General features: G+C 40.5%; 1 protein-coding gene across 1 annotated transcript in view; it reads right to left on the minus strand.

The window, feature by feature from the left end:
- The window catches only part of LOC139203161 (inactive N-acetylated-alpha-linked acidic dipeptidase-like protein 2), a 277953-nt gene that overhangs the window by 188393 nt on the left and 76145 nt on the right, over positions 1-13415 (minus strand). Inside the window, exons 5-6 of the mRNA XM_070832831.1 lie at positions 8781-8900; positions 1924-2056 (exon numbers count right to left, since the gene is read on the minus strand). Of these exons, the coding sequence (XP_070688932.1) occupies positions 1924-2056; positions 8781-8900 (253 nt within the window). The remainder of the gene's footprint in view (positions 1-1923; positions 2057-8780; positions 8901-13415) is intronic.

Genomic DNA, 13415 nt, shown 5'->3' on the forward strand with positions numbered 1-13415 from the left:
CTGCGAACATGTAGAAGGAAATGTTAATAGTAAATTGTGAAATGACTCAAAAGATAATCATCTTGCCGTAAAAATCAATGGAAAAACAAATAAAAAATATTAAATCTAACACTAACCTCCAGCCAAAATAGACCAGGAAATGCCATTTTCCACATTTTACTGTCTGTTCTTAATAACTTCTAACTTCTGTTAAATAGCTGCATCATTAGAGATCCCATTAGAGTAAGCTAAAACAAATGAACACATTTTTACAGGCAGCCCATCAAAACTGCACCAGCTATGTTGACATTCATGAAAACACATAATTTCTATTTGGCTACATTGTATGTGGAAGCATATGTTTGGGATACTGGACAGGATCATTTGAATTGAGGGAACAGATTTACAAACAGCTTTTTTCCATCAAATAATCTGCATTTGTAGCATGTGACAGCACATATAGTAGATTTACCACCTGTGATGCTCAAGTTGGCACCAGAAGGCTGCAGGCAGCAGATTAGAGGAGCTCTAATACCTGAGTTTTACTACATATGTTCATTCAACAAATAAGAATAGGGAGGAATGTCATGTTACTGCTTGTCGCTTCGTTTGGAAGTTGATTTGTATTCAAAACCTTTTAACACCTAGAAATGGGAATACGGCCAGCACACACCCACACACACACACACACACATTCTGTAATGTAAATAATATATACAGCCTGTTAAAGCTGTAGTGTTTAAGATTTCAGTCCTTGTTGATTTTGCAACACCTGCAGTTACCGTGGTAACAGCAAGGATGGTTCAATACCACAGCAAATACTGGTTGAGCTGTTTTTAAACAGATACAGTGTGAGTTGCTCTTCTGTTCTCTTTCTAAGAACCAATGACTGCATGTAAATATGTTGAATGGCTATTGCAGATAAAACGAAAACCATAAATTGTATCAAAAATCGGGTTTGATTTCATGAAAATCTTAAGGATTTCACATAAAGTCTTATCTGGAAAATTCTCAAAGCCTTTATGGTGACTATGGTAGGGAAACAGTGAGACATTACCTATGCAACACTTTAATCTTTATTAACATTCTTATGGAAACTGCAAATTGATGCCAGTTTTAAGACTTGTTGGTTAGAACATGCCAGTAAGGCATCTCCTCTTATTATTAATTTCAATGAATATTTTCCAGTGATAAAGAAATAGAGGTTTGACCTAGACCGTCTCTGGCAGTTGAATAAAGTATGGTTGATATGAGTAATGAGGTGTCCTTTCACATCTTCTGTTCTTCTGAGCTGTATTAGCACTGGGGACTTCAGAGCGTTGAGATTGGTAAGAGACTAGACAGCTAGCATCTGTCTCTCTCTCTCTCTCTCTTCCACTTAAACACCCCTCCCTACCCACACACACACACACACACACACAGACACACACACACACAGGAACGCACACTCCTACAAATGCTCACACAGCAGTCCAGACATCTGGTGGGGCTCTACTGGGTCTTGCCACAGTGGTACTGGGACTCTTACAAGGACTAAAGATACTTCAGCGGTAATGACATGTCCCCATTGGCCAGACCGGGCAGAAAAACAGGAAGTGGGGACAAGACTGAGTGTCGAAGAGGTCATCCATCTTGGGAGGGTGATTTAAATACAGTAGAAAAGAGTCACAGAGATACAGACACATATAACGTCCTCTGCCTGAGGCCAAGGCAGGAAGTAGGTAGGGTCTCTCTCTTAATTAAAGAGTTTGGTCTAGATGGAAAGCATCTTGACATGACACTGGCGCATATTAATAAAGATTGATTGATTGATTGATTGAAACGCTGTATAGGAAAGGTAATTGGAGCTGACATTTATGCGTACGCTTCCAGACTTGAATAGATACGTTGGAATAGATTCTACACATAATAATAAACTGAGGTCACAGAGCCACAGTGACTCACCAATGGCAGGATTTCCTCCAGGGTTGAGGGTGACTCTGAAGGCTTGATGCCAGGTGTGGCGGCCTGGGAGAGCGTCACATGGGTCGATGTAAAGAAGAGCGCCTCCAAAACCCAGCTCAGACAGTAGGGACAGCTGGACACACACACACACACACACACACACAAGCATACAAAGGTACAATTGGTAAGAAAGGCAGACTGCACGTTCATAGTCAAACACAATAGGATATGTGCAAAAACATTAGACTCATGTAACATTTTCATTAAGGTGTACTTAAATATACACTATCCAACGAGGATTCAGCCTCTGGGGACAAGGGTCCGTGTCTGGGGCTTTTAAATAAAAGCTAATGAACAGCCACATCATCGTCAGACGATAGCTGATGGGTTTTGAGATTGTATTCCAGCTGTTGTGATTGGTCAATGCATCTTAGACTACAAACAGAAACACTTCTAACACCTTAAATCTTGTCCTTTGCCTGATGGATTTGCATTTATGTGCAGATATCTGTTTATAGAGATGAATCTCCAACACATCCTGAGGGAAGTATCTGGCTCTTCAGTGGGTTAATCCTTTACTATCGGTCCGTTGCTAACTTGTCTGTTTGGAGCCGTGCAGGCTGAGTACAGTACAGATCCGCTTTGCTGCTGAAAACAGGAGTGATGACAGCATTACGACCACAACAGCAAATGAGACTGCCCCTTTTCACATTATCATCATCATCATCATTTCACCGCTAACAGCAACAGAACACAACACGGGAAGGATAAGCAATGTTTCTCTTTGGCTAGCAGAAGTTGCTACATGGCTATATGACACAGACCAACAGGGCGAGGCTATAAACTATGCTTATCTTTATTTCATTCAACGTGCCTCCTTACCAGTCTTTTCACCAACCGAGTTCTTCCTGTATTTTGTCTTTTACTGATCAGGTGGTTCCAGAGAAGCTCGCCACCTTGCTGCTATTTTGAAAGTATATGTTTCTTCTTGCTGGCCTCCCCCTAAGACCAACACATTCTCCCCATTCTATTTTACATCATGACAATATATTGTGAGCCGATGTAAACTTGTCAACTGTTACATTGCTTATACAGTGAGTAGCTATCACTGTAACTGCTCTGGTTGCTTGGTGCTACTGCAGATAATGTTGGGGAATGATAACGGGCAGGACTGCTTAATGCCAATAATGGTTTTTATAGGATTTTGGCATCAGTGTGATGAAGTAAACTGATTTGTCATTTCCATCTGGATTTTTTCTATACATAAATAGTTTCTCAACAGTATGTTGTGATACATAGATATCACTGATTTTAATCAAATTTTCTTCTTCAAATGCTTCTCCATGTGATGCACCCTTGCTCCTAAAAAGCATGTTTTTTTTTTTAAGTGACACAGCGTGCTTGCTTTCAACATATCGTGCAGTGTTAGTTTAAATTAATAAATGAATATTAGCGTGAGTGTGAAGTCATTTCTGCACTGTATTTCCCAGAGATCATCTGTCGCTTGACTTTCACCCCCTGCCACACCTGGCTATACAAAGCAAAGCAAAGGAGGTACATTCATCAGTAGAAGTAGCTCTGTTTATTAACAGAAGTAGCTCCTGAGTTATTGTCTATTTGAAATATGCTTTTGTTCGTACGACTGTTAGTTTCCCTCATGATGATCAAAGGCAATATTGTGTTGTCATTTACTTAGCCAGCATCACTGGTAATAATAGGCAATAGTTGCTTGGTGTGCTGCAGCTGAGACTGTGTGGAGCAGTATTTCATTGTTGTCCATGGGAGATGTAGCGTCCTTGTTTTTTATGAGCGTAGATGACTGTTTTATTGAATATGTGACACCAACCACGGTCATTCTCCTCTCATCACAATCTCCTCTCTGTCCTTCACTGCAAAACAGGGACACAGCACATGTCCACACACACACACACACACACACACACACACACACACACACACACACACGCTCACACACACACGCTCACACACACACACACACACACACACACACACACGCTCACACACACACGCTCACACACACACACACACACACACACACACACACACGCTCACACACACACGCTCACACACACACACACACACACACACACACACACACACACACACGCTCACACACACACGCTCACACACACACGCTCACACATACACACACACACACACACGCACATCCCTCGCAAATGCCCTCACTAAATCACACAAAATCTCCCATTAACTGTAAAAATCATCAGCACAGAGATTTTCATGTATGCGCAACACACCCACTCATGTAAATGTACATTTAGTTTTGCACATATAGACACATTCACACGGGAAAACTCTTGCAATTATAAGAGCAAGGTTGCAGAAGACGCACACACACACACACACACACACACGGCTGACAGTGACATGGATATGTATGCGTGGAATAAAAAAAGAAATACATTTTAAAAAATGCCCAGGAGGCATCCTGACCAGATGCCCAAACCACCTCAACTGGCTCCTTTCAATGTGAAGCTCTACTCCGAGCTCCCTCTGGATGTCCCAGCTCCTCAACCTATCTTTAAGAAGAAGTGTCCACCCTGTTCCACAGGAGGCTGAGGACTGTCTCCAAGACCACGTTCCACCCTGCGGAGGAAACTCATCCCGGCTGCTTGTATCCACGATCTCGTTCTCCTGGTCATTACCCAGAACCCATGACCATAGGGTTGGAAGTCTCCCAGTGCACAACATTAGATAAAAGTAATTCAATGAAAAATCTACATATTCACTGTACATACTTGTATAGGAAAGGTACAGATATAGAGCTGTAACGGTGCTACAGACGTATAAAGCAGCTCTTTTCAACAGTGTCTCAAAGCACAAGAATCAGTTCATTAAAAAGATATGTTCAAAAGATTTGTTCACTGGATCGTTGGGTGCTCGACCGGAGCTCTGAATGCATTATCCCACTCACTGAACTGAAACTCAGCCAAATGGTGTATTCCTCATTACTCCTAGGTTTTGGAACCAGAAGTGCTGTCACTTTGACAAACACGCCAAACTCCGTTAATAATTCTGGATATTTTAAAAGTTTACTTGCTGAATATCACAGATGAACTCTGGTAAGGATTTTTTACTAATCTGCAGTTGAGCGTTACTCTTGAACTTGCCGAGCCTGATTCCAGCAGTCGATTATCTCTCAAGGCTCACATTCAGCGAGCGAAGTGCTAAACATGCACACAGTGAAAGGATGCGAGACGGTCTTCAGCCACCTGTTTTTTTCATAATGCAGGTTTTACCACGAAACCGAGACATGATCGGATCATTTCGGAAGGTGATTCAGGGTTCAAGATTTTTTTTTTTTGATCAAATCATTCACAAACAACACAACACCTCTTATCTGTACGGAATCTGTCTGCACGTCTGATCCGTCCCTGGCGATCTTCTGCAGATCCGCTCGGACATTATTGTGTCGCCACATCGTCCCATACAATAACAAAACCCTCACCTGCCCCCTCCTCAGCGGCTATGAAGTGTACATTTTTCTATATATATATTTTTCTTTGGTGCAAATGTGGCAGAATGAGACAAATAGCATTTTTAATTTTCAGTAATTGTGTGTTGTATTAGGTTTTGAACATAAATCGTACAGGTTTGTTAGTATGTAAACATGTTCAGAATGGAGTGTTCAAACACAGATGTTTGGTGGTGGTTCAGTCTTAGTAGGAAAACATTTCATGAATTTTTAAAGATGTGGCCGCTAAATGTAGTTTGTGTAAAAGCTTTGAAAACTGTTCCACGGCGTAGTTCTCGTTGCTTTCTGTTGAGCTGATGGACTGGAGAGAGAGAGAGAACAAGTGAAATGCATGTTTTAAAAAAAACCTGTAATGGGACCAAACTGAGTCAAGATAACGTGGTCAAAGTGTGTTCCATGTGTGTGTATCAAAGATGAATCTAGCCGTATGTGTAACATTGGGCCTGCAGTCACCGTCACACACTCATTAGTGGGAGTACAAGGCTCATCAATCATTCTTCCCCATTTATATGTAAAGGGCGATCATTTCTCTCTGCTGCTGACACAGAGAGACATTATGAAGCACACCTGATCAGATTTGTCACAAACTGCGGGAGAGGAGGAAAAATGGGTCAGCAACCTGTTGCTGGAAGGGTCCCATGTGACAGGAGGGCCAGTCTGTTTTAATGGATTTTTAAAAGTCTGACTGTGTTAATGTAAATGCAGTCTGGTGGCCCCTCTTTAAACATTTACTCTCCTTTTTGGTAACCTCCATTTACTTCTGTTAAGGCTCATTAGCCTGTCATTTATCACTAACCTCACATTAATGGAGTAGAGAAAAAAATGAATAAAGCGAAAGAAATGGCTGAAAAAATAGTTTGATGATTTTCTAGTACACTCTGGACCCTTATTCATCAAACTGCTAAAAGGTGACATTTTGGGATTTTGGTGATTCATAAAAGTTAAAAATGCAGCAAAACAGTCCCAACCCGAGGTCCTCTGTGCGATTCTGTTCCAAGTTCTAAAAATAGCTAGACAGGACTATGGACTATGGAGCTCCAGTTGGGATTGTTCAGTCCAATTACTATTTCCAAGGTCACCAATGAGATTTGATCATCAAAAGTTGAAATCTTTTACTTTAACTGCTACTATTAAACTTAAAGGGACAACCTGGATTTTTTGAAGTGGAGTTGTGTGAGGTACTCATCAACAAAAGGTGTTATTAAGCTGTAGATGGTGGTCGGACAGGTGCAGCATGAAATTGTCTGCCCAAAAAAGTCCCACCAAGAACAATCAGTTTCAGTTTTCCCTATATTTACAGTATTTTCACCACTTTCTGTCAGATAACCTTTCCTGACAGGGAGCTGACATCACTCTCCTGAAAGCCGCCACACTCCATTATTAAAGAAGTAGTTCTACCTGGCAGAACACGGGACTTGCCGGTCGAGGTGTTGTGACTTTGGTATTCAGTTACCAGTGGTATTCGCTAGTTCAGATACAAACCAACCCTTTAAAGGACCACAGTTGGACTCGATCATTCCTGTCCTCTGATCCAACAAAATCTGCATTTAATAACATTCGACCTTAATTCTAACAACTAACAACAGCAAACTATGATGTGATGCATCCCACGAAACACCGCCGGCCTCCTTCTGACGCTCATGCACACCAGTTGGCGAGGCGTGGTGGCGCCAAGCTCCGTGCAACTCTGCCCATCCACAATATTTATTGGAAACATTGTCACTGCTGTGATTTTGGTTTTAATTAATACTTAGTTTAATACTAATTAGTACTAATTCCACATATTTGTCAGTTGTGTCTATTCACACATACCCACACACACACACACACACACACACACACACCTACAGGGAGAGGTGGGGGGGTACCATATGTTATATTTAGGCATGGAGTGGCTCTTCAAAAGACATGGAAAGACTGCTGATAAATCGAGCTGGTTGTTTGGCTGCAAGCGCCGGTGACAGTTCTGATAGACACAATACTTTCCCAAAAATGTCTCGTTGTGGTGAGCCCAGGAATGAGGTCTGTCTGAATGGCACGACCTCATGCGCCTCTCAAAACCACTGTGATACGTGTAAGTTTGCAAAATACAGTTTCAGTGTTATTTTTTTAGTGTTACTCGCCACGATTTTTGGAAGTTTAATCCAAAACAGTTCATATTGCAAAAATCTACAACAATTCACCTGTTTTGTTGAACTCTTTCGTTCCACTGCACCATGCATAACCATTCGGCATGGTGGCTGGTGTAATCCTATAGCGCAATATGGTCTGTAGTTTTAACTGACATAAGTTATGTCACGTGTACAAGTTAACTAACATCACGTGGAAGACGTAAATTACATCTCACATATTTTTACAACATTGAGTTACATGTGTAATGTAGACTGGAGTGAGCGTTACTTGTTACTACCCAAGTCTGGAAATAATTTTAAAGCTGATCTTACATCAGTCAGTGAATCATGATAAATGCATCCAATTTTCTTGTGGAAAATGGTACAGTTCTATATTGTTATTGTACAGTATCACACCTTACTTGACTTTAGTATGTTCGTATTTGATCAGTCAACTGATATACAGTAGATGAATACAAATGTGTCATAAGCTAAGAGGCAGTATAAAATCCCATAGCATTTCAATACTATAGTCCACGAGGAGTTTGTAGTCAGGTTTGTATGATTGAATTACTTTTAATTCAATAGAAAATAGAGGATAAATTCATCAGTAATTAACATGTAAGTAGATGTTTGTGTTTTAATTAACTGGATTGGAGTTTATATTTACCCTGTCATCTTCTAATTGATAGGAAAACTGTTTTGAGCTCAATGTGGCACACGCCCAAGCAAGAACTGGACTAATCAATCAATGCATCGCTAATGTTGTTTCTTTTCAAGGTAAATGGATTCAGACATCTTTGCACCGAAGAGGTACAGAAACAGGAGTCAGGTAGGATACTTTTATGGGGAAAATAAAAAGAAGAATTAGTGATGCATGACTATCCTTCTATATTAGGCCCTGTTCAGTGTAAAAATTGCTTTCCTGCAAGCAGTATTTGGTTTCTCCAAAGAGCAGTGAACTCTACCTGGAAGCAAGTATATTAAAATACCCAAGATTATTTTGGAAAGTCAGTTTTAAACCCTCTTACTTTATGAAAATCATTTTGTCAAACCTTGCACTTTCGCTTATTTTCAAAGATCAAAAGATTCCTCAGTGTGGGTGAATATTCTTCCAACTGCAGGACTAGTATCAGCAAGATCTCAAGTACAGCATTAAATCACACGTGCGATTCCCATATCAGCTGAGCGGAGCAGCAGCACTTTGGCAGGTTTTGATTTGATTTTACCTTGTACAGCAGAGGTGCTTGGCCAAGCTTGACTACAGCAATCTGGTTGGTGAGGTTCAGGCTGTCTTTGGCTCTCCTCAGGTCATCCACGCTGCCATACTGGACATCCACCACCTCCCCCTGGTGACGAGAAACAGAGAGCAGAGGATCAGTGCTCAGCAGTTGCTAATATCATTAAACTCCCTTTAATCAAATGCTTTCCCTAGATGCTTGTGTGCACTACGCCACCCAGATACCAGGGTATGGTACCAAACCTTAAAGGGATAGTTTTTTTTTTTAGATTTTTTGAAGTACGGTTGAATAAGACTGAGACTTGACATCTATTGCTTTGTCAGATTTTTAGTCTTTGCACTTTATTTTATTTGGCCAAGTTCATCTTCAGCTGCCCAAATTGAGATAATATGAAAGAGTCAGCGTATCACTCATGGGGAGTTGTGTGATGTCATCTGTGTTTGAGTTTAAAAGATGCTAATGCTTAAACCGGCAGGAATGACACCAAGCTGTTGCATTATGGGAAGTGTAGGATCCAGTCTTTTTGGAGCTTGACCAACACTACTCAGGTCAAGTCCAGATATCTTCGTCTCTGCCGCTTCACTTGTTAGTCCCCCAGTTTTATGAACGTACAATACTAAGCTACTTTGGTTCACCTTTAAACAGCATCTGTGCCAAAACTCAGATGTCATATTGACACCTGCTCTGAGAAATTGAAAATTCAAAATGATGCCCTGTCTTACTTTTCATATAAACAATAAAGATGCTAAACTAAGCAGACTTTTGGAGATGATTATAGAGCTTTAATGAATTACCAGCGTTGATCCTGCAGTAGACATTATAATCAATAGCATGGCACTACAATAGAATCCTATGATTTAACAGCACACTGGAAGTACTCGGGCCAAGTGTGTGCATTTCTGCATGTTTGCATGAGTATGTGTGTGTGTGTGTGCATAAGTGTCTCTGTGACTGAGTGTTATCATCTCCCAAATTAAAGTGACCTAGAAGTTGTTGAGGAAAGTCAAAGCATCACTTTTTGGGGTCTCTCTCTCTCTCTCTCTCTCTCTCTCCCTCTCTCTCTCCTCTTCACTCCCCCCCTCACCCCTCACTGCATCACCTGGGTCTGATTCATTTTTCATGTGGCCTGGGGGCGAGTGTAACACGATGCTGCAGTGGAGAGAAAGCGAGGGAGGGAGAAAGAGAGAGACAGAGAGGGAGACAGAGAGAGAGGTAGAGAGAGAGAGAGAGAGAGAGAGAGAGAGAGCACATCTCTTTGCAACAGGGGAGCCCAGGAGAGGAGAGCAAGAGAGATTTATCGCTCCTGCCTGCATTTGCATCATAAAAGTCCTCCATTTAAACTGCAGACCATGGAACGGTACAAGACGCAGCAAATTGAAATACAGGAAATACAGGAGGATATCTGTACGCACTGCGATGGTGCTGTTTGAACTAGATCCATCTCTTGCTTTCCTTTACCCCCTTTTTTCTTTCGTTTCATCTCAGCAAGGTAATGAAATTAACAATGTAAGTGGCCGCTGTCTGGCTGAAGCTTTCAGCATCCTTTTCCTGTTGAGATGATGAATATTTTACTTAGAACATAGCCAGGCATTCACAGTGGAGTTCTTGAAGGATGATAAGGAGACCAATATATTTTGATGCACTTTTTTTTCGATGCAATCCAATATGTTTGATTAGTTTTAAAATGATGAATATTCAGTGTATTTCCTACAGTTACATTCTTTAGTCCATTGTGGGAGATTAAAACTATCTTTATTTTAATCGTTTTCGTTTTCTGACTTGGATGATGTGAAAGGAGATCATCTTTTCATCTCTACCTACATGTGTTTTCAGTGGTATTTGTGGTATTAAGTGTTGACCATGATTGCATTTTGTGTTTGTGATACAGATGTGTCCTATGTGTGTGTTTTTGTTCAGTTTAAGAGAGCTGATTGGTCTTGTACGTGTTTGCCAACTAACTGCATTCATTCATCAGACGTGGGAACTTCAGCCTACCACACGGCCCTGACCCTGTCTGCGGGTAAACAAACACATACAACAGACTTTAAAAATGCATGAATCAGAAATACAAAACAACCATCAGAAAACCAGTTCAGTTTGCAACTGAACAAAAAATATCTTAGTATTCTTGTGGGGTCAAATAATCTAATATAGTGGATGTCTAATCTCACTCACGTCTGTCTGTCCACTCTCTTCCTATACTAGATCAGATTCCAGGACATGGACAGTGACTTTGTTAACTTTAATCAAATTATCCATATTCTAGACAAGCGCACAGTGAAAATCACCCGTTTGTCGGAAACAGCTCGATCACAGTGGCCCACAGAATTCCAAATACGAAGGTTTCAATATGATGTGGAGATGTGACTTTAAAGTGCAAACCAGGCCATTTCATTTCAAATGCAGTTTTTCTGAACCTCAGTCACAAACTTAAATCGGACATCTTGGAAAGTCTAGCTGAGCAAGTCATTAAGTTCAAGGCACACTCTTTAAACTTGGAAATATAATCTGTTACTGAAGCTTTAATCAAAGTGAATCCATGGTAGAGAGAACTTGGATCCTTCAGTAGTTTCTACGGATGGAAAATAAGCCTCAAGTGCAAGATAGCAAACTGTAGGACAAAGCTTAGAAACTTGGGGTACCCCTAACTAAGCATGAATTCCCTGTAGCAAAAGCCTGCAGATAGATGTCAGTCTAAATAAAACACAAAGAAAATTGTTAATGTTTGTCTCTGTATCGTGCTGGAGAGGCCCAGGACAGTCGAAAGGTGAAACATTGGCATTGCTGTCTGAGGTCACGAGGAAACATAATGATAAAGTTGTCAAAGAGAAGATGGCCAAGGCCTTTGCATACAGAGAGCAGTGGGTCGTCAGAGACAAGCACATGATCAGCACAGTTCAGTGTCAGATGGTCAGGACTGTGACAGAGGTATGGAAGTCTGGATGGAAGTTCTGTAAGATCTGTATGGAAGTTCTTTAAATGGCTATAATCAATATTGGTCTGTACAAGCTGAAAAAGTACAATGATTGTGGCCCCAATTGCACAAGTATGTTGTACCATTGGTAGAGACTGTTTTATGACATATAGGAACTAGTATACAGTCAAACCAATCACATCTGTGAATACACCATAAAGAGAAGAGAATTGTGATTTGTTTTGATGAGCAACTCCTGTGCTTCTTTCAAACAGCGTTCTATTTTTCTATTCGCATCACATTTTACTGTTTTTTTTCCTTTCCCTGCTTAAAGGCAGGGTATTTTCCTCAATGTAAAGGTATATTTTTGTTAAATTTACTGAACAAGACTGTTAGTTTGTCATAATTTGTGTGTAATCGGTTTGTTTAAACTGTTCTGTAAATCTAACGTATGCACTCACCCTGCATTTCATAAAAACACCAAATGCAGTCCAATACAACAAATCTCCCATGCCTTCTACTTTTACAAAGCTTATACATGTCCACTTTTTGCTGGCAATTTTCAGATAAATGATACTTCTTCTTCATGTTTATCACTGAGGGCACAGTGGATGTGGTGGTGCACTAGAGTGGGTAGTTATCACCCGACACCAGCCAAATGTAGCAAGGGTTAGGGTTCCAAAATATGGGAGTGGAAGAATTCAGACACAAAATAATAATTCCCTATCAAGCAGCTGGTGAATTTAAACATTTATCAATCAGTGGCTGGTAGATGTTCTCATTTCAAATAGCAAATTTCCCACCCTGACTGGAGTGCATTATGTTGAAAAGTGTTCTTAATATTGTGTCACATGAGACTCAGCGGAACACGAGAGCCCACAAATATTTTTATCACAGCAACCATTCAAAATTGACTATTTAACATCAAAATAATAGATAAGATAAGACCTAGACCCAGTGCAACTTGAGAAAATATCAAAATGGTATCTCATTTGGCCTCATTAAATAACAAAATATAATGGCATTAATAAACTATCCAATTCAACTTGAGAAACTGTTTACAATGAACAAAAATATAACAAAAGTATAAGAAAAAACAGGCCTCAACAAACAACAATTTACAATGGCATAAATTGGTAGCCAACCAGTGCAATAAGAACGGAAAATTTACACCAACTATCAAGATCAACACACTATTTTCAAATAGAAAAACTGTTACACAAAATAAACATAAAAAACTACAGTGCACATTGTGCAAGGATACAAAATAATTCCATTCAAAGCCTGCATGGCACAGTTTTAATCTAGGCTGTTTTGGAGCATTCATTTTTGTCCGGAAACACCAACATGTCCACTTTTGTTGGCTTCAGAAGATCATTCCCTGCTGTGCTAAACACTGCCTGTGATGGACTGCTTGTTGTGCAAATGCATTAATACTTGCACGCTATGGATGACAACAATGGCAAAAGAGACTTGTTGAATCTTCACCATTCTATAAAGGATCATTTACTCTATCAATGCTTGCCTCCTGTTTGTAGGTTACTACCTCCAGGGCAGATTTCTCTTCAGTGGTTATGGGAATGACTATGACAAAGCTAAGAAGTCCTAAAGTTTTTCTTTTACGGTACGGCAGATGGTCCGGTTCGTCCACCTCCTACCACGCCACATCCTCTCTCATTTGCTGCACATGCCTTGTAAGAGTGATGCTC

The sequence above is a fragment of the Pempheris klunzingeri genome, chromosome 6 (assembly GCF_042242105.1).
Source record: "Pempheris klunzingeri isolate RE-2024b chromosome 6, fPemKlu1.hap1, whole genome shotgun sequence".
In the NCBI taxonomy this organism is placed as follows: Eukaryota; Metazoa; Chordata; class Actinopteri; order Acropomatiformes; family Pempheridae; genus Pempheris; species Pempheris klunzingeri.